The sequence below is a fragment of the Scyliorhinus canicula genome, chromosome 10, assembly GCF_902713615.1.
Source record: "Scyliorhinus canicula chromosome 10, sScyCan1.1, whole genome shotgun sequence".
NCBI lineage: Eukaryota > Metazoa > Chordata > Chondrichthyes > Carcharhiniformes > Scyliorhinidae > Scyliorhinus > Scyliorhinus canicula.
Window position 1 is genome coordinate 189,687,420 of NC_052155.1, and position 22,569 is coordinate 189,709,988.

The window sequence follows — 22,569 nt, forward strand, 5'->3', positions numbered from 1 at the left end:
TGGAACTCACCATCACAGGGAGTGGTGAGAATGTGGAACTCACTATCACAGGGAGTGGTGAGAATGTGGAACTCACCATCACAGGGAGTGGTGAGAATGTGGAACTCACTATCACAGGGAGTGGTGAGAATGTGGAACTGTAGCCACCTGGGTTAGCCACTTCCCTAGTTTAAAATGAATATTAATGAGCGATTCCCGGGCACAAGGGTAACAATCGAGAACGGTCAAAACAAGTCCGACTCCTCGGGGCCAGCAGGAGTCCAAGACAAAAGAGGCTAACGAGCACCCAAGGAACGCCCAGCGATCAGGGAACAGCCCCAATTGGCGAGCAGTCACATGACTAGTCCCAGCCAATCAGATGAGAGGCACATGACCGGCCAGAGCCAATGGGTAACAGGTGTTTTGCACCAATGGCAGTGCTCCTATTCATACCACCACATTCACCCATTGTGGAGAAAGAAGGCGGGGGGGGGGGGGTGTTGTAAGTTGAAGAGAGAGAGGGGGGGGGGGTGCCGAGGACTGGTGGTATGAATAGAGACAATCGAGAAGATGGGGGCTGCCCATTGGCTCGTGGCAAAATGAACAAAACCGAATACAGTTGGGTGCAAACAAAATTACAATAGAGTCCAATAAAGTCCCATGGCTGCATCAGATGGACACGATCAGCCTGTCGGGTGCCCGTGGTGTTCTGGTGGACCGTCGCAGTGGGGCCGGTGACGTCGGGCCGGTGGCTGTTCTTGACTCCGGGAGCGTCGGTCGTAGATGTGTCTTCGTACCCCGGGCCGGGGGTCTGTGCGCTGGATCGTGGGGGCGCAGGGGGCGCTGGGGAGAATCGGGATTGGGGGGGAGGTGTTGATGTAGGGGGGGAAGGCCGCACGCCGGCGGGTGTCAGGTCACGAAGCGAGACCGTATCTGTTTAGCACAGGGCTAAATCGCTGGCTTTGAAAGCTGATCAAGCAGGCCAGCAGCACGGTTCGATTCCCGTAACAGCCTCCCCGAACAGGCGCCGGAATGTGGCGACTAGGGGCTTTTCACAGTAACTTAATTTGAAGCCGACTCGTGACAATAAGTGATTTTCATTTCATTTCCTGCCGACCTTCGGGATACTCCACGTACGCATACGGGTTGGCGTGGAGTAACTGGACTCGCTCAACCAACGGGTCGGACTTCTGCATCCGCACATGCTTCCGGAGCAAGATGGGCCCGGGGGTGGCCAGCCAGGTCGGGAGTGGGGATCCTGAGGACAACTTCCTGGGGGAAACAAGAAGACGTTCATGAGGTGTTTGATTAGTGGTGGTTCAGAGGAGAGACCGGATTGAGTGAAGGGCGTCGGGGATAACCTCTTGCCATCGGGGAACAGGGAGATCTCTGGACCGTAGGGCCAGCAGGATGGTCTTCCAGATGGTGCCATTCTCCCGCTCGACCTGACCATTACCCCGAGGGTTATAACTGGTCATCCTGCTAGAGGCTATGCCCCTGCTGAGCAGGAATTGTCCGCATTTGTCCGCCGATACCTTTGAGAACTTGCCGGCATGCTTGTCAACTGAGACCGCTGAGAGCTTGCCCGACCCCCGTTCATAATTGCTCCTCTGATTTGAGGGTACTCTTATCAGCAGAAACCTCTGGGAACTCGCCAGAGCCCCGTTCGTAACTGCTCTTCTGGTTTGAAGGTAGAACCATTACAGCAACCCCCCACGATGACTACACTCTTGCCCATTCTTGTCAGGTCACTCAGGCAGTGGAGTAACGGCAGTGATTCCCGCCCTGTCTGAGGACCCCCCCACTCCAGTCAGCTAAGCTCGGGTACGGCACAGCCCACCCTACCCGGGGATTCCATCCAAATCTTACCCGTCGCAGCCCATACGCACCTCATTTCGGCTCTCTTGGTTTTAAAAGTTTGGTTTTGTTTTGTTTAGTTTCAGGTGACCCTTTGGTTTTCACTCCCCATGCTATTTACATCCACAAACATTTGGAGGGTAGATCGCAAAGCTTGCGAGACGGCTCGCACTGGTACTGTATTTTTGGAGTATGTCTGATCCTGAAATTTGTTTTTTGAAAAAATAAATGAGTCACAGAGAGTGACCAATTGTAAAAGGGAAATTGCCATTAGAGGACAGACATGCTAATGTTCAAGAGATTAAACAAGATAGTAACAGACACTATGCTTAATCCCACAGATTTCCAGAAGCTCCAATGAGAGATCAAAGGAAGAGAAGAGAAGAGAAGAAGAAGAGAAGATAGAAGACCGCGATGAAGACCTATATATTTTTAGTTATTATTTGTGTATATTTGTGCGCGAACGCAAACCCCTTCATCCCAACCCCTCCGGCCGTTAATGATTCACTTCAACATGGCACCCTGAGCCCAGTAATGTGTATCATGGTGTGAGAAGTTCACAACATGGTACTCCCTTTCCTGTGTAATCGAATCACTTTTAGTATTGGCGATATTCTGCAGCATCGTGCAGACGATCCGAATGAGGAAATGGCGAAGGAGAGCCTACCGCTCTCGCACCCCGGTTTACAGGATGAGATCCCCTATTTTCGGTTTTCACCAAGCCCCCGAACCCTTAGAGATGTAATAAAGAACTTTCATTCGTTCGCGTTTTGTAAATAAAGAAATGTGTTTTGTTTTGCGACTATAAGAATGTATTGCTCTGAGCTTGACTGCCAAGCCAGAGAAAAATGTAATTGCTGTTTTATTTGTCTATCGTTAGGAAGCTAGTATGTTTGGATGTTTGAGTGAGTATAGTTTATGAAGGATAGTTAGAGTTACCGTTTTTGTTGTTTTGTAGTGCATGTCCCTTTTATGACATAGCGCCACTCAGAAATCGTTAGGTAAAATTTTTCTCGCATAGTTGAGGACAGTGTAGAGGCCATGGAAGAGGGTTCGCTGTGGTCAGGGAATGAAGACGACATAGTTATGTGATCCGTCATGCTTCGCGTTAGGATCAGAAGGAGGGAGTGTAGCCACCTGGGTTGGCCACTTCCTAGTTTAAAATGGAGATTCGCAAAGAACGCAGGGAAAAATGGACAGGCTCAGAGAAGCAAGCAGTTTGCAAAGTTTTCCTGTATATTCGACTCGCAGAAAGCAGACAGCATTGAAACCAGCAATCGGAATATTAATGAGCGATTCCCGGGCACAATGGTAACAATCGAGAACGGTCAAAGCAGAGTCAGACTCGTCGGCGCCAGCAGGAGTCCAAGACAAAAGAGACTAACGAGCACCCAAGGAACGCCCAGCGATCAGGGAACAGCCCCAGTATTGGGGGAATTCAAACCGATCGATTGGTACGTGATCCAATCGATTAGAAGCAGGAACGGGATCCGCCCAAAAGGGCGCAAAGCCCCTGGGACCTAGAAAAGACAGGTCCCAAGTTCAATTCACTCTCTTAGCCGGCCCTCCCAGCAGAACATCTTAGCAGCTTGGAAGAACTCTTGACCATGAGAAGGAGAGGCCTAGCTAACAGCTACACCGACAAGTGTCCAGTCAATGCTCGCTACGAGATAGGCTTTCCTGACCCTTAGTCCATACCAGTTGGGAGCCCGCAGCCCCAGGATTGAACAAGAGGCCATTGTTCCCTGACCCAGTGGGTTCTTTTCCAAAGATAAGTATTGGGCTGTAGTGGTAGAGATAGTCTAGTATTGTAGTGTTTATGCATGAGTAGCGATTGACTGTATATAATAAACGTGTTTTGATTTGAACCTTACTAATTGGTGTACCGAGTTATTGATCAGCACTTGAACTTGAACCTCGTGGTGGTATCATAAAGATACCTGGCAACTCTAGAGCCAATGAGTGTAAAGCACACTCACTAGAACGGACAACAGAACTCACTTTCACAAGCAGTGGTGAGAATGTGGAACTCACTTCCACAGGGAATGGTGAGAATGTGGAACTCACTTTCACAGGGAGTGGTGAGAATGTGGAGCTCAATTTCACAGGGAATGGTGAGGATGCAGAATTCACTATCACAGAGTGCTGAGAATCTGCAACTCACTTTCACAGGGAGTGGAGAGAATGTGGAACTCACTATCACAGGGAGTGGTGAGAATGTGGAACTCACTATCACAGGGAGTGGTGAGAATGTGGAACTCACTATCACAGGGAATGGTGAGGATGCAGAATTCACTATCACAGGAAGTGGTGAGAATGTGGAACTCACTATCACAGGGAGTGGTGAGAATGTGGAACTCACTATCACAGGGAGTGGTGAGAATGTGGAACTCACTATCACAGGGAGTGGTGAGAATGTGGAACTCACTATCACAGGGAGTGGTGAGAATGTGGAACTCAATATCACGCTAACACCTCCTCCTTATGAATTAGTCATTGGGGACTCCATAGTTAGGGGGATAGGAGATTCTGTGGGAATGAGAGAGACTTGCGGTTGGTGTGTTGCCTCCCAGGTGCCAGGGTCCTTAAAGGGGAGGGGGAGCAGCCCCAAGTCGTGGTCCACATAGGTACCAACGACATAGGTAGGAAAAGGGATAGGGATGTAAGGCAGGAATTCAGGGAGCTAGGGTGGAAACTTAGATCCAGGACAAGCAGAGTTATTATCTCTGGGTTGTTACCCGTGCCACGTGCTAGCGAGACGAGGAGTAGGGAGAGGGAGCAGTTGAACACGTGGCTACAGGGATGGTGCAGGAGGGAGGGTTTCAGATACCTGAATAATTGGGGCTCATTCTGGGGTAGGTGGGACCTCTACAAACGGGATGGTCTACATCTGGACCAGAGGGGTACCAATATCCTGGGGGCGAAATTTGCTAATGCTCTTTGGGAGGGTTTACACTAATTCAGCAGGGGCTGGGAACCTGATTTGTAGCTCCAGCATACAGGAGGTTGAAAGTAGTGAGGTCATGAGTAAGGTTTCAAAGTTGCAGGAGTGTACCGGGAGGCAGGAAGGTGGTTTAAAGTGCGTCTATTTCAACACCAGGAGCATCTGGAATAAGGTGGGGGAACTTGCGGCATGGGTTGGTACCTGGGACTTCGATGTTGTGGCCATTTCGGAGACATGGATAGAGCAGGGACAGGAATGGTTGTTGCAGGTTCCGGGGGTTTCGATATTTCAGTAAGCTCAGGGAAGGTGGTAAGAGAGGGGGAGGGGTGGCATTGCGAGTCAAGGACAGTATTACGGTGGCAGAAAGGACGTTTGATGAGGACTGGTCTACTGAGGTAGTATGGGCTGAGGTTAGAAACAGGAAAGGAGAAGTCACCCTGTTGGGAGTTTTCTATAGGCCTCCGAAAAGTTCCAGAGATGTAGAGGAAAGGATTGCAAAGATGATTCTGGATAGGAGCGAAAGTAACAGGGTAGTTGTTATGGGGGACTTTAACTTTCCAAATATTGACTGGAAACACTATAGTTCGAGTACTTTAGATGGGTCCGTTTTTGTCCAATGTGCAGGAGGGTTTCCTGACTCAGAGACCGTATTGGATTTGGTACTGGGTAATGAACCAGGACAGGTGTTAGATTTGGAGGTAGGTGAGCACTTTGGTGATAGTGACCACAATTCAGTTACATTTACTTTAGCGATGGAAAGGGATAGTATATACCGCAAGGCAAGAGTTATAGCTGGGGGAAAGGCAATTATGATGCGATGAGGCAAGACTTAGGATGCATCGCCTGGAAAGGAAAACTGCAGGGGATGGACACAATGGAAATGTGGAGCTCATTCAAGGAACAGCTACTGCGTGTCCTTTATAAGTATGTACCTGTCAGGCAGGGAGGTTGTGGTCGAGCGAGGGAACCGTGGTTTACTAAAGTAGTTGAATCACTTGTCAAGAGGAAGAAGGAGGCTTATGTAAAGATGAGACGTGAAGGTTCAGTTAGGGCGCTCGAGAGTTACAAGTTAGCTAGGAAGGACCTAAAGAGAGAGCTAAGAAGAGCCAGGAGGAAACATGAGAAGTCTTTGGCCGGTAGGATCAAGGAAAACCCTAAAGCTTTCTATAGATATGTCAGGAATAAAAGAATGACGAGGGTAAGAGTACAGCCAGTCAAGGGCGGTGGTGGGAAGTTGTGCGTCGAGTCCGAGGAGATAGGAGAGGTGCAAAATGAATATTTTTCGTCAGTATTCACACAGGAAAAAGACAATGTTGTTGAGGAGAATACTGAGATACAGGGTACTAGACTAGAAGGGCTTGAGGTTCATAAGGAGGAGGTGTTAGCAATTCTGGAAAGTGTGAAAATAGATAAGTCCCCTGGGCCAGATGGGATTTATCCTAGGATTCTCTGGGAAGCTAGGGAGGAGATTGCTGAGCCTTTGGCTTTGATCATTATGTCGTCTTTGTCGACAGGAATAGTGCCAGAAGACTGGAGGACAGCAAATATTGTCCCCTTGTACAAGACGGGGAGTAAAGACAACCCGGTAACTATAGACCAGTGAGCCTTACTTCTGTTGTGGGCAAAGTCTTGGAAAGGTTTAGAAGAGATTGGATTTATAATCATCTAGAAAGGAATAATTTGATTAGAGATAGTCAACATGGTTTTGTGAAGGGTAGGTCGTGCCTCACAAACCTTATTGAGTTCTTTTAGAAGGTGACCAAACAGGTGGATGAGGGTAAAGCAGTTGATGTGGTGTACATGGATTTCAGTAAAGCGTTTGATAAAGTTCGCCACAGTAGGCTATTACAGAAAATACAGAGGCATGGGATTCAGGGTGATTTAGCAGTTTGGATCAGAAATTGGCTAGCTGTTAGAACACAGAGGGTGGTGGTTGATGGGAAATGTTCAGCCTGGAGTTCAGTTACTAGTGGTGTACCACAAGGACCTGTTTTGGGGCCACTGCTGTTTGTCATTTTTATAAATGACCTGGAGGAGGGCACAGAAGGATGGGTGAGTAAATTTGCAGATGACACTAAAGTCGGTGGAGTTGTAGACAGTGTGGAAGAATGTTACAAGTTACAGAGGGACATAAATAAGCTGCAGAGCTGGGCTGACAGGTGGCAAATGGAGTTTAATGCAGAAAAGTGTGAGGTGATTCATTTTGGAAGGAATAACAGGAAGAATGAGTACTGGACTAATGGTAAGATTCTTGGTAGTGTGGATGAGCAGAGAGATCTTGGTGTCCATGTCCATAGATCCCTGAAAGTTGCCACCCAGGTTGAGAGGGTTGTTAAGAAGGCGTACGGTGTGTTAGCTTTTATTGGTAGAGAGATTGAGTTTCGGAGCAATGAGGTCATGTTGCAGTTGTACAAAACTCTGGTGCGGCCGCATTTGGAGTATTGCGTGCAGTTCTGGTCGCCACATTATAGGAAGGATGTGGAAGCTTTGGAAAGGGTGCAGAGGAGATTTACCAGGATGTTGCCTGGTATGGAGGGAAGATCATATGAGGAAAGGCTGAGGGACTTGAGGCTGTTTTCGTTAGAGAGAAGAAGGTTAAGAGGTGACTTAATTGAGGCATACAAGATGATCAGAGGATTAGAGAGGATGGACAGTGAGAGCCTTTTTCCTCGGATGGTGATGTCTAGCACGAGGGGACATAGCTTTAAATTGAGGGGAGATAGATATAGGACAGATGTCAGAGGTAGGTTCTTTACTCAGAGAGTAGTAAGGGCGTGGAATGCCCTGCCTGCAACAGTAGTAGACTCGCCAACATTAAGGGCATTTAAATGGTCATTGGATAGACATATGGTTGATAAGGGAATAGTGTAGATGGGCTTTAGAGGGGTTTCACAGGTCGGCGCAACATCGAGGGCTGAAGGGCCTGTACTGCGCTGTAATGTTCTATGCTCTGTGTTAAGAATGTGGAACTCACTATCACAGGGAGTGGTGAGAATGTGTAACTCACTTTCACAGGGAGTGGTGAAACTCACTATCACAGGGAGCGGTGAGAATGTGGAACTCACTTTCACAGGGAGTGGTGAGAATGTGGAACTCACTTTCACTGGGAGTGGTGAGAATGTGCAACACACTATCACAAGGACTGGTGAGAATTTGGAACTCACTATCACAGGGAGGGCTGAGAATGTGCAGCTCGCTATTACAGGGGGTGGTGAGAATGTGGAAGTCACAATCGCAGGGATTGATGAGAATGTGGAACTCACTTTCACGGGCAGTGGTGAGGATGTGCAACTCACTATCGCTTGGACTAATGAGCATGTGGAAGTCACCACCACAGGGAGCGGTGGGAATGTTGAACTCACTATCAGGGAGTGGTGAGAATGTGGAACTCACTTTCACAGGGAGAAGTGAAACTCACTATCACAGGGAGTGGGTAGAATGTGGAACTCACTTTCACAAGCAGTGGTGAGAACGTGGAACTCACTATCACAGGGGAGTGGTGAGAATGTGGATCTCACTATCACAGGGAGTGGTGGGAATGTGGAACTCACTTTCACAGGGAGTAAAGAAACTCACTAACACAGGGAGTTGTGAGAATGTGGAACTCAGTTTCACAGGGAATGGTGAGAATGTGGAACTCACTTTCACAGGGAATGGTGAAACTCACTATCAGAAGGAGTGGTGAGAATGCAGAACTCACTATTACAGGGAGTGGGATAATGTGGAACTCACTATCACCGGGAATAGCGAAACTCACTATCACAGGGAGTGGTGAGAATGTGGAACTCACTATCACAGGGAGTGGTGAGAATGTGGAACTCGCTATCACAGGGTGTGGTGAGAATCTGCAACTTACTTTCACAGGGGAGTGGTGAGAATGTGGAACTCACTATTACAGGGAGTGGTGGGAATCCAGAACTCACTATCACAGGAAGTGGTGAGAATATGGAACTCACTATCACAGTGTGTGGTGAGAATTCAGAACTCACTATCACAGGGAGTGATGAGCGTGTGGAAGTCACAATCACAGGGAGTGGTGAGAATGTGGAACTCTCTTTCACGGGCAGTGGTGAGGATGTGGAACTCACTATCATAGGGAGTGGTGAGAATGTGGAACTCACATTCACAAGCAGTGGTGATAATGTGGAACTCACTATCACAGGGAGTGGTGAGAATGCGGAACTCACTATCCAAGGCAGTCGTGAGAATGTGGAACTGACTTTCACAGGGAATGGTGAGAATGCGGAACTCACTATTACAGGGAGTGGGAGAATGTGGAACTCACTATCACAGGGAGGAGTGAGAATGTGGAACTCACTTTCACAGGGAATGGTGAAACTCACTATCACAGGGTGTGGTGAGAATATGTAACTCACTTTCATTGGGAGTGGTGTGAATGTGCAACTCACTTTCACTGGGAGTGGTGAGAATGTGCAACTCACTATTACAGAGGGTGGTGAGAATGTAAAACTCACTATCACAGGGAGTGGTGAGAATGCGCAACTTACTATCACAGGGAGTGGTGAGGATGTGCAACTCACTATCGCAGGGAGTGATGAGCATGTAGAACTCACTTTCACAAGCAGTGGTGAGAATGTGGAACTCACTATCCAAGGCAGTCGTGAGAATGTGGAACTGACTTTCACAGGGAATGGTGAGAATGCGCAACTCACTATTACAGGGGGTGGTGAGAATGTGGAACTCACTTTCACAGGGAATGGTGAAACTCACTATCACAGGGTGTGGTGAGAATGTGGAACTCACTTTCACTGGGAGTGGTGTGAATGTGCAACTCACTATTACAGGGGGTGGTGAGAATGTGAAACTCACTATCACAGGGAGTGGTGAGAATGCGCAACTCACTATCACAGGGAGTGATGAGCACGTGGAACTCACTTTCACAAGCAGTGGTCATAATGTGGAACTCACTATCACAGGGAGTGGTGAGAATGTGGAACTCGCTATCACAGGAAATGGTGAGAATGCGAAACTCACTATCACTGGCAGTCATGAGAATGTGGAATTCACTTTCACAGGGAGTGGTGAGAATGTGGAACTCACTATCATAGGGAGTGGTGAGAATATGGAACTCACTTTCACAGGGAATGGTGAGAATATGGAACTCACTATTACAGGGAGTGGGAGAATGTGGAACTCGCTATCACAGGGAGTGGTGAGAATGTGGAACTCACTTTCACAGGGAATGGTGAAACTCACTATCACAGGGAGTGGTGAGAGTGTGGAACTCACTATCACAGGGAGTGGTGAGAATGCTGAACTCACTATTATAGGGAGTGGGAGAATGTGGAACTCACTATCACAGGGAGTGGTGAGAATGTGGAACTCACTTTCAAAAGGAATGGTGAAACTCACTATTACAGGGAGTGGTGAGACTGTGGAACTCACTTTCACAGGGAGTGGTGAGAATGTGGAACTCACTATCACAGGTACTGGTGACAATGTGGAACTCACTATCAGAGGGAGTGGTGAAACTCACTATCACAAGGAGTGGTGGGAATGTGGAACTCATTATTACAGGGAGTGGTGAGAATGTGGAACTCACTTTCACAGAGAGTGGTGAAACTCACTATCACAGGGAGTGGTGAGAATGTGGAACTCACTTTCACAGGGAGTGGTGAGAATGTGGAACTCACTTTCACAGGGAATGGTGAAACTCACTATCACAGGGAGTGGTGAGAATGCAGAACTCACTATTACAGCGAGTGGTGAGAATGTGGAACTCACTATTAGAGGGAGTGGGAGAATGTGGAACTCACTATCACAGGGATTGTTGAGATTGTGGAACTCACTTTCACAGGGAATGGTGAAACTCGCTATCACAGGGAGTGGTGAGAATGCACAACTGACTATCACAGGGAGTGGTGAGGATGTGCAAATCACTATCGCAGGGGGTGATGAGCATGTGGAAGTCACAATCACAGGGAGTGATGAGGATGTGGAACTCACTTTCACGGGCAGTGGTGAGGATGTGGAACTCACTATCGCTTGGACTAATGAGCATGTGGAAGTCACCACCACAGGGAGCGGTGGGAATGTTGAACTCACTATCAGGGAGTGGTGAGAATGTGGAACTCACTTTCACAGGGAGAAGTGAAATTCACTATCACAGGGAGTGGTGAGAATGTGTAACTCACTTTCACAAGCAGTGGTGATAATGTGGAACTCACTATCGCAGGGAGTGGTGAGAATGTGGAACTCATTATCACAGGCAGTCATGAGAATATGGAACTCACTTTCACAGGGAGTGGGAGAATGTGGAACTCACTATCACAGGGAGTGGGAGAATGTGGAACTCACTATCACAGGGAGTGGGAGAATGTGGAACTCACTATCACAGGGAGTGATGAGAATGTGGAACTCACTTTCACAGGGAATGGTGAAACTCACTATCACAGGGAGTGATTAGAATGTGGAACTCACTTTCACTGGGAGTGGTGAGAATGTGCAACTATTACAGGGGGTGGTGAGAATATGCAACTCACTATCACAGGGAGTGGTGAGAATGCGCAACTGACTATCACAGGGAGTGGTGAGGATGCGCAACTCACTATCGCAGGGAGTGATGAGAATGTGGAACTCACTTTCATGGGCAGTGGTGAGGATGTGGAACTCACTATCACAGGCAGTGTTGAGCATGTGGAACTCACTATCACAGATAGTGGTGAGGATGTGCAACTCACTATCACTTGGACTAATGAGCATGTGGAAGTCACCACCAGAGGGAGTGGTGGGAATGTTGAACTACCTATCAGGGAGTGGTGAGAACGTGGAGCTCACTTTCACAGGGAGTTGTGAAACTCACTATCACAGGGAGTGGTGAGACTATGGAACTCACTTTCACAAGCAGTGGTGATAATGTGGAACTCACTATCACAGGGAGTGGTGAGAATGTGGAACTCACTTTCACATGGAGTAGTGAAACTCACGATCACAGGGGGTGGTGAGAATGTGGAACTCACTTTCACAAGCAGTGGTGATAATGTGGAACTCACTATCACAGGGGAGTGGTGAGAATGTGGAGCTCACTATCACAAGGAGTGGTGAGAATGTGGGACTCACTTTCACATGAGGAGTGAAACTCACTAACACAGGGAATGGTGAGAATGTGGAACTCACTTTCACTGGGACTGGTGAGAATGTGGAACTCACTATCACAAGGACTGGTGAGCATTTGGAACTCACTATCACAGGAAGTGGTGAGAATGTGGGACTCACTATCACAGGGAGTGGTGAGAATGTGCAACTCACTATTATAGGGGGTGGTGAGAATGTGGAATTCACTTTCACGGGCAGTGTTGAGGTTCTGCAACTCACTATCGCTTGGACTAATGAGCATGTGGAAGTCACCACCATAGGGAGTGGTGGGAATGTTGAACTCACTATCAGGGAGTGGTGAGAATGTGGAACTCACTTTCACAGGGAGAAGTGAAACTCACTATCACAGGGAGTGGGTAGAATGTGGAACTCACTTTCACAAGCAGTGGTGAGAATGTGGAACTCACTATCACAGGGGAGTGGTGAGAATGTGGATCTCACTATCACAGGGAGTGGTGGGAATGTGGAACTCACTTTCACAGGGAGTAAAGAAACTCACTAACACAGGGAGTTGTGAGAATGTGGAACTCAGTTTCACAGGGAATGGTGAGAATGTGGAACTCACTTTCACAGGGAATGGTGAAACTCACTATCAGAAGGAGTGGTGAGAATGCGGAACTCACTATTACAGGGAGTGGGATAATGTGGAACTCACTATCACCGGGAATAGCGAAACTCACTATCACAGGGAGTGGTGAGAATGTGGAACTCACTATCACAGAGAGTGGTGAGAATGTGGAACTCACTTTCACAGGGAGTAGAGAAACTCACTATCACAGGGAGTGGTGAGAATGTGGAACTCGCTATCACAGGGTGTGGTGAGAATCTGCAACTTACTTTCACAGGGGAGTGGTGAGAATGTGGAACTCACTATTACAGGGAGTGGTGGGAATCCAGAACTCACTATCACAGGGAGTGGTGAGAATGTGGAACTCACTATCACAGTGTGTGGTGAGAATGCAGAACTCACTATCAGAGGGAGTGATGAGCGTGTGGAAGTCACAATCACAAGGAGTGGTGAGAATGTGGAACTCTCTTTCACGGGCAGTGGTGAGGATGTGGAACTCACTATCATAGGGAGTGGTGAGAATGTGGAACTCACTATCACAGGGAGTGTTGGGCATGTGGAACTCACTATCACAGGTAGTGGTGAGGATGTGCAACTCACTATCGCAGGGAGTGTTGAGATTGTGGAACTCACTATCACAGGGAGTGGTGAGAATGTGGAATTCACTATCACAGGGAGTGGTGAGAATGTGGAACTCACTATCACAGGGAGTGGTGAGAATGTGGAATTCACTATCACAGGGATTGGTGAGAATGTGGAACTCAGTATCACAGGGAGTGGTGAGAATGTGGAACTCACTATCACAGTTAGTGGTGAGGATGTGCAACTCACTATTGCAGGGAGTGGTGAGAATGTGGAACTCACTATCACAGGGAGTGGTGAGAAAGTGGAACTCACTATCACAGGGAGTGGTGAGAATGTGGAACTCACTATCACAGGGAGTGGTGAGAATGTGGAATTCACTATCACAGGGAGTGGTGAGAATGTGGAATTCACTATCACATGGAGTGGTGAGAATGTGGAATTCACTATCACAGGGAGTGATGAGAATGTGGAATTCACTATCACAGGGAATGGTGAGAATGTGGAATTCACTATCACAGGGAGTGGTGAGAATGTGGAATTGACTATCACAGGGAGAAGTTGTGATGAATAGTATTGAGGTATTAAAGGAGAAACCGGATAAATTTGAGGGAGAGCGGAATAGAGGATTTGCTGATAGGGTGGATTAATGAGATTCTGGAGGGGTTTGATCTGTAATCTAGTCACCAGAATGGAGTAGAGATACTGAATGGCCTGTTTCTGTGCTGTACATTCTCTGTGACTGAGCAAGAGTCTTTTAAACCCCACCCATGGGGACTGTGTGTGGCTTTGATGGAGGTATCTTATAGGTGGTGGGGTTCCCATCTATTTGTTGCCCTTGTCCTTCTAGATGGTAGTGGCCATGGGTTTGGAAGGTGCTGCCTAAGGAACCTTGGTGAGTTCCTGCAGTGCATCTTGTAGATGGTACACACGGCTGCCACTGTTCGTCGGTGGTGGAGGGAGTGAATGTTTGTGGAAGGGGGAGCAATCAAGCAGGGCTGCTTTATCCTGGATGGTGTTGAGCTTCTTGAGTGTTGTTGGAGCTGCACTCATCCAGGCAAGTGGAGAATATTCCATCACACTCCTGTCTTGTGCCTTGTAGATGGTGGACCGGCGTTGAGAAGTCAGGAGGTGAATGAGTTACTTTGTGAAGAATTCCCAGCCTCTGACCTGGTCTGGTAGCCACAGTATTTATGTGGCTGATTCAGTTCAGTTTCAGATCAATGGTGACCCCCTCCAGGATGTTGATAGTAGGGATTCAATGATGGTAATGCCATTGAATGTCAAGGATGTCCCTGTGTGTGACTGTAATTATGCGTAAATAGAAAGCCAGGTTGGATCATCATGTTTCTATCCAATGGGAATCCTGCTGTAAGTGAAACATTCACAGTCGAACATCAAGAACAGAATGATCCTTAAAGAGGGCAGAGCGACTCTACAAAGTGGATTCGCTTTTCACAGGAGCTGGAGGAAGCACCATTCTGTCTGAAACCTGGATACCAGCTCAGCATTCCAATTCTGGGAATTCTCAGAACGGAGCAGAACGGATTTAATTGAATGGCAGAACAGGCTTGAGGGGCTGAATGGCCTCTCCCAATCTGTGCTGAGGGTTTTACATTCAATGTGAACCCGGCTGAGTGTGATCACTGCAGAGCTGGGCAGCAGTGAGCTGATGGGACAGATCTTCATCATCCCATCTCCGTGGTCGTTAATGAGGCACATTGTCAGGATACATGTACCAGGTGGCCTCCTGAAATATATAAACCTGGCTCTCTGGATTGCTGTTTATCTCCAGCTCTGACGTAGATCCTAGATCATAGAACACACAGTGCAGAAGGAGGCCATTCGGCCCATCGAGTCTGCACCGACCCACTGAAGCCCTCACTTCCACCCTATCCCCGTAGCCCAATAACCCTCTCCTAACCTTTTTGGTCACTAAGGGCAATTTAGCATGGCCAATCCACCTAACCTTCACGTCTTTGTACTGTGGGAGGAAACCGGAGCACCCGGAGGAAACCCACGCACACACGGGGAGGATGTGCAGACTCCACGCAGACAGTGACCCAGCGGGGAACCGAACTTGGGACCCTGGCACTGTAAAGCCACAGTGCTATCCACTTGTGCTACCATACTGCGAGGTACCTCGCAATAAGTTTGTTAAAAGGTAACACAAGAGGCAGCACAGTGGCGCAGTGGTTAGCAGTGCTGCCTCACAGCGTTGAGGAGTCAGGTTTGCTCCCGGCCCTAGGTCACTGTCCATGTGGAGTTTGCACATTCTCCCCGTGTTTGCGTGGGTCTCGCCCCTGTAGCCATCTAAAATGGCCACCTGCAAAGGACCATGGGAATTGTGGTCAACTTGGGACACAGACAAGTACACAGCCTCTGTGTATTGAGCAAAGAAGCCAGACCTGACAGGAACTTGCACCTATTAAAGGTCAATCACCATTTCCCCCAGGACAATAGAACTCGAATCAAGGAACAGCAACAGTAGCAAACTAACCAGCGCCAATTCCCCTTATTTGGAAAGGCCTACGTACCGGGACAATGACAGTTAGGACCCGTCTAGCCATCGAGGTATCCACCCCCTAATTGGCCAGGATCAATGAGGTTGATCGAAACCCTATCGATCCATTGGATCTGGAGTTAGGACCGCCCCAAAGGGTGCGGAAACCCAGGGGAATAAGAAGAACTGCAAACCGACAGGACAGCCTGTTTTGGAGCGGCCTGTGTGTGACCAATTGCAGCGTATCAACCAGCCAAGGTCAAGGACCCGCGATCGCTACCTGAAGGACCAGCCCAGCCGAGACGAACCTGACGACTTCCAACCGACCCACAGATAAAGGCCTTATCTCCCGCACAGAGCCAGTCACCCCGCAGTTAAGTCAAGGTCATCTTAGTTATGAGGTCTAGTTTAGTGCGTCGCCGCGTATATCATTGCATATAGAGATAAGTCTTGTGTTTATTAATAAACTGTCTTTGAACTAATATACTGGTTGTGTGGTCATTCGGTCAATATCAGAAACAGCTTGTGGTTCACATAGAAATAAAGAAGTCAACACCCCCACAACCCAAAGATGTGCAGGGTGGGTGGATTGACCACGCTAAGTTGCCCCTTAATTGGAAAAATAAAAAGAATTGGATCTTCTAAATTTTTTTTTTTAAATGTAACAGAATTCAAACTCGGGTCTGTTTCATTGTTAATCTCAGAATGGAGACTGCTCATATCTGTAACGATGACATCTCAGAATGGAGACTGCTCATATCTGTAACGATGACATCTCAGAATGGAGACTGCTCATATCTGTAATGATGACATCTCAGAATGGAAACTGCTCATATCTGTAACGATGATATCTCAAAGCTTCTTGTTGGAGAATCTTTGGACGGCACAGAGTTAAAAGCTCAGACTGTCTGACCCTGACAATGGACCAGGAGAAAGAGTGAAGATATCCAAACTCAGGCCTCACAAAACAAGAAATACCAGGTGGTGTTACTGCTCCATATTAGCTACACCAGAAATAGAGGCGGGAATTGGCCATTCAGCCCCTCAAACCTGCCCCACCATTCGATAAGATCATGGCTGATCTGATTTCCTGTCAGTCCCCCCTGACCCTCGGCTCCGTTGTCAATCAACATCTAACCTAGGCTTGAATATATTCAAGAACCTGGCCTGCACTGCTCACTGGGGAAGACCATTCCATGGCTCTCTGAGAGAAATGACCTCCTCCTCTCCAAGTTAAATGCCTAACTTGTAAACTGTGTCCTCCTAGCTCCAGGCTCCCCAAGAGGGGAAACATCCCCTCTGCATTCGCCCTGCCAATCCCGCTTATGATCTTGCATCGACCTGTGCTCCCGACACAATCACACACACACAGAGAGAGAGATGACTTCATTTAGTAACGGTGCAGACGTTGCCATTTACAAATACTCAATTTTAATCTTAGGTTTCAAATATTACATTACACATTTCATTTATCAGTCCTGGCAGAAATAAATATATTGCACTTGTAGAAAACAATTCTGAATAGATGTAACTCCATGATTTTGTTTGAATATAATCCATTACATGAGGAAAACACAGTGTGGCATTTTTCTAATACTTTTTATTTCCAAAAGAAAGTGATCATGCTCGCGAAAACGGTCTGATGTTAAATGGTGAAAGCAGCAAAGCTGCACAATGACTGAGTTTCTCGACTGGGTTAATGCCCCACACACACACACACACACACACACATGTATCTGAGATGTGACTGCGTGCTCTGATACCATCCACAGGCTTCAGTTTATCAGCTGGAGGGCGATAGAGGGCACACAGCATGGTGGCTTCACTAGCACTCAGAATGCTGTTTGCAGTCCCAGCAAGTTGATCTGATTTAGAGCTCGCAAACCAGTATAGTGTTTGCAGTTTATTAACAGCGAGGGGCCTTTGGATTATTAGTGGGAGTAGTGGAGGTTGGGTTGGGGCGGGGGGAGGGAATGGCTGTACCCTGTTCGAATTGCCCCTCTGATAATTGGATTGTAATGCATTGGAACTACTGCAGTCCAGGTGGGAACGGTGCACTCTGGGAGATGTAGTCCTGCCGCAATGCTTTCTGGGAGTTGCAGTCCAAATCCGACAATAATATCTGGGAGTTGTAGTCTGGTTGCTGCAATGCATTCTGGGAGTTGTAGTCCAGTTATTGCAATGCCCTCAGAAACATGTAGCTTTTTCTTTTGGCATTGCCCTGCAGGAACTGTTGTCGCTTGGTCTGTGCCTCTTGTGTTATTGTTCGGGGGTCTGTCCCACGTGCTCTGTGCATCCTTCACAAGTGTCACACTCTCTTGTGTGAAATGCACCACTGTTGAGTCAATCATACAAAGTGAGTCATCACGGCTGAGGAGTGTCGCAGTCCCTGGATTGCAGCGTAGGGTCCTTGCTGGAAATAGTGGTGGTATCTGGGCATGTGAAAGGTGGGGAATGTCGGCCCACTTCCCTGCATAGAGCTGGCAATAGCCGATGGTGTCAGAGGCATTCCAATGCGGCTGTAGGGTGGGAGTGAGCTCGGCATAGGGTGGGGCATGGGGGCCGCTAATGAGGCCGTACTGGTAGCAATTGCAGTGAGGGATTGAGGGTGCTGGAAACCGGAGAAATTGGAGGAAGATGCCACCCAGGTGCTCAGGGATAAGTTATCTGAAGTTGTAAATGCTGATCCTGCAAAAACAAAACCAAACACAGAATGGTAAAACAGTGACACTGATAGAGAATCCAGGGTTTCAGATCAGGAATCTAACTCCAATTGTGAGGCTCTGTGTAAAAGATCATTCACCAGTGAGAATACTTCAATTAATAAATGACAAGCTCCTTGTCAGAGGATGACTAAGAAACAATGTGAAGATTGTTAATCTAGTTGTTTGACCGTACAGAACTGGGGCGTTACTGAGAAAGGAGACCTGACAAAGTTCTTCATCGGAAACTCCCCAGCACCACAACTGGCGAACAACAATTTATACTGCATGGAAAGAGAGTGCTGATTGGCTGGCAAGTGGACCCTGATTGGGGGAGGCATTGCCATGGGGACTGCAGCATGGAACAGTTAACTGTCCAGCTTTGTTCAACTTCAAAACGGGCAGGTCAACTAGGTAATGCTGAACAATGCCAGCAGCACGGGTTCAATTCCCATATCGGCCTCCGCGAACAGGCGCCGGAATGTGGCGACTAGGGGCTTTTCACAGTAACTTCATTGAAGCCTACCCGCGACAATAAGCGATTATGATTATTATTATTAAGTCTGGACATGCTCCTTTGGTGTACAAAGAACAGGCCCCTGTGTATGAATATTGATGGTTTCGAGCACGTGTAAGTTGAGTCACACAGCGAGCCTGACTTATATTGGTTGTCAGTGCAACATTCAGCACATTCAGGATTGTCAAATCGCACGATCATATCTCATGTTGGATATTGTTTTGGGTTTTTCTCAGACTGGTTGGATATGATCAGCACTTTGCCTATCACAGCGCCAGGGTCCCAGGTTCGATTCCCGGCTGGATCACTGTCTGTGTGGAGTCTGCACGTTCTCCCCGTGTGGTCCGGGTGCTCCGGTTTCCTCCCACGTCCTGAAAGACGTGCTGTTAGGTGGATAGGCCATGTTAAATTGCCCTTAGGTTAGGTGGGGTTACTGGGTTACAGGATAGGGTGGAGGTGTGGGCTTGGGTAGGGTGCTCGTTCCAAGGGCTGGTGCAGACTTGATGGGCCGAATGGCCTCCTTCTACACTGTAAATGCTATGATCTGTGTGTCTATAAGTTATATATATGCGGCTGGATTCCCCATTCCTCAAACTAAGTGTTGACACCTGGACAGAATTTGTGGACTTTGACAACAGAAACACCGGCGCCGGCCCAGCACTGATTCCACTCCCGTTACGGGGCGAAGGCTGGATCCGCGCGGAACACATCGATTCTAATGAGAAACGGTGCGGGATTCACCAGTTCTGGGTTTGACACTCGGGAGGCCGACAAGCTGCAGCTGACCACACACACTGCCCTCCCCCCCCCCCCCCCCACACACACACACTGCCCTCCCCTCCCCCCCCCACACACACACTGCCTTCCCCTCCCCCCCCACACACACACACTGCCCTCCCCCCCCCACACACACTGCCCTCCCCCCCCCACACACACACTGCCCTCCCCCCCCACACACACTGCCCTCCCCCCCCACACACACTGCCTTCCCCCCCACACACTGCCCCCCCCCCACACACTGCCCTCCCCCCCACACACACTGCTGCCTCCCCCCACAACACACTGCCTTCCCCCCCACACACACGGCCCTCACCCCCCACACACTGCCCTTCCCCGTCCCCACACACACTGCCTTCCCCCCCCCCCCACACACCACTGCCCTCCCCCCCCACACACACTGCCCTCCCCCCCCACACACACTGCCTCCCCCCCACACACACTGCCCTCCCCCCACACACACACTGCCTCCCACCCACACACACACTGCCCTCCCCCGCCCCCCCCACACACACTGCCCTCCCCCGCCACACACACTGCCCTCCCCCCCCACACACACTGCCTTCCCCCCCACACACACTGCCTCCCCCCACCACACACTGCCCTCCCCCCCACACACACTGCCCTCCCCCCACACACACTGCCTCCCCCCAACCACTGCCCTCCCCCCCACACACTGCCCTCCCCCCACACACTGCCCTCCCCCACACACACACTGCCTCCCCCACACACACTGCCTCCCCCCCACACACACTGCCCTCCCCCCACACACACTGCCCTCCCCCCACACACACTGCCCCCCCCACACACACTGCCCTCCTCCCCCCACACACTGCCCTCCCCCCCACACACACTGCCCTCCCCCCACACACACTGCCCTCCCCCCCCACACACTGCCCTCCCCCCCCACACACTGCCCTCCCCCACACACACTGCCCTCCCCCCACACACTGCCCTCCCCCCCACACACTGCCCTCCCCCCCCACACACACTGCCCTCCCCCCCACACACTGCCCTCCCCCCCACACACTGCCCTCCCCCCCCACACACACTGCCCTCCCCCCCACACACTGCCCTCCCCCCCACACTGCCCTCCCCCCCCCCGCACACACTGCCCTCCCCCCCCACACACTGCCCTCCCCCCCCACACACTGCCCTCCCCCCACACACTGCCCTCCCCCCCACACACACACACTGCCCTCCCCCCACACACACTGCCCTCCCCCCCACACACTGCCCTCCCCCCCACACACACTGCCTCCCCCCCCCACACACACACTGCCCTCCCCCACACACACTGCCCTCCCCCCCACACACTGCCCTCCCCCCCCCACACACACACTGCCCTCCCCCCACACACACTGCCCTCCCCCCACACACTACCCTCCCCCCACACACACTGCCCTCCCCCCCCACACACTGCCCTCCCCCCCCACACACTGCCCTCCCCCCCACACACACTGCCCTCCCCCCCCACACACTGCCCTCCCCCCCACACACACTGCCTCCCCCCCCCACACACTGCCTTCCCCCCCACACACACTGCCCTCCCCCCCACATTTAAATCAGCCAAATGGATCATTTAAATATGCAGATCTGGATCTCGTCCAGCGAGGGTGGGGCAAGTCAGGTGACTCGCAATCGGCCAATGCCTGGACGGAGCCCAATTTGGGGATCTTGCAGGATTCACCCATTGCACCCGGATCCATGCCAGGCGCAAACGGGATCGCTGATTCACATCCTATCTATGTGTGTATTTGTATTTTATATATGTATTCATATATGTGTGTATCTATATGTCATATATTTGATAGATATTATATGTGTCTTTATATATTACATACAATGATACACATGCTATATACATGATACATATGTATATGGTATTTTATGCATAATATGAAATAAAACACATTTCATATCCAGAGGTTATCCCAAAATGCTTCAATGATTTAATTGTACAGTATATCAGACGGTCCTGCTCATTTCCAAAGTCTGAATGGGTCGACAGGATTCAGTGTAATACCCTGTGCCAGGGTCTGTACTGACAGTGCAGCACTCCCTCAGTGTGGCAATGAAGTCTGGCCTGATCCCGAAAGAGAAACTTGAACCATTGAAGTGCAGCGAGCACTGAGCCAAGCTGACATTGCCAAGTGTCAACGTGGGATATGGGGAGGCTGTTACTACATAGGCATCCAGTGGGCAGATGGTGACATAGTGGTAATGCCATTCAGCTGGCAATCCAGGGGCTAATGTTCTGGGGGCACGGGTTCAAGTCCCACCATGGCAACTGGTGGTAACATTTCAATTAATAACATTTAGAATTGAGTTAGTCCCAGTAATGGTGACCATGAAACATGAAACTGTCATCAATCATTGTAAAACCCCTTAGAACATTGAACAGTACAGCACAGCACAGCACAGAACAGGCCCTTCGTCCCTCAATGTTGTGCCGAGCCATGATCACCCTACTCAAACCCACGTATCCACCCTATACCCGTAACCCAACAACCCCCCCCTTAACCTTACTTTTATTAGGACACTACGGGCAATTTACCATGGCCAATCCACCTAACATCTTTGGACTGTGGGAGGAAACCGGAGCACCCGGAGGAAACCCACGCACACACACGGGGAGGACGTGCAGACTCCACACAGACAGTGACCCAGCCGGGAATCGAACCTGGGACCCTGGAGCTGTGAAGCATTTATGCTAACCACCATGCTACCCTGCTGCCCCCTCAGGGAAGGAAATCTGCCGTCCTTACCCGGTCTGGCCTACATGTGACCCCAAACCCACAGCAATGACACTCAGTTCAAGGGGCAATTGAGATGGGCGACATTGAGCCGGTCGATCCAGCCACTCCGACATCCCATTCCCCAGGAATTCTGTTGCTATTTTGTTGGATACAATTAATGTACTTACTTTTCAGACGAACGGACAAAGCACATGGCATCTGGGGCATTTTATGGTGACAGAAATAGACATTTTATAATTGTCTTCTGCTTATATTTGAACAATTT

The 22,569-nt window shown here is 49.4% G+C and overlaps 1 protein-coding gene across 1 annotated transcript in view; it reads right to left on the reverse strand.

Moving 5' to 3' along the window:
* Positions 1–17,005: 17,005 nt before the first annotated feature.
* Positions 17,006–22,569, reverse strand: part of tbx20 (T-box transcription factor 20) — a 65,051-nt gene continuing 59,487 nt past the window's right edge. Inside the window, exon 6 of the mRNA XM_038808495.1 lies at positions 17,006–18,237. Coding sequence (XP_038664423.1) covers positions 17,897–18,237 — 341 coding nt within the window. The 3' untranslated portion in view covers positions 17,006–17,896. The remainder of the gene's footprint in view (positions 18,238–22,569) is intronic.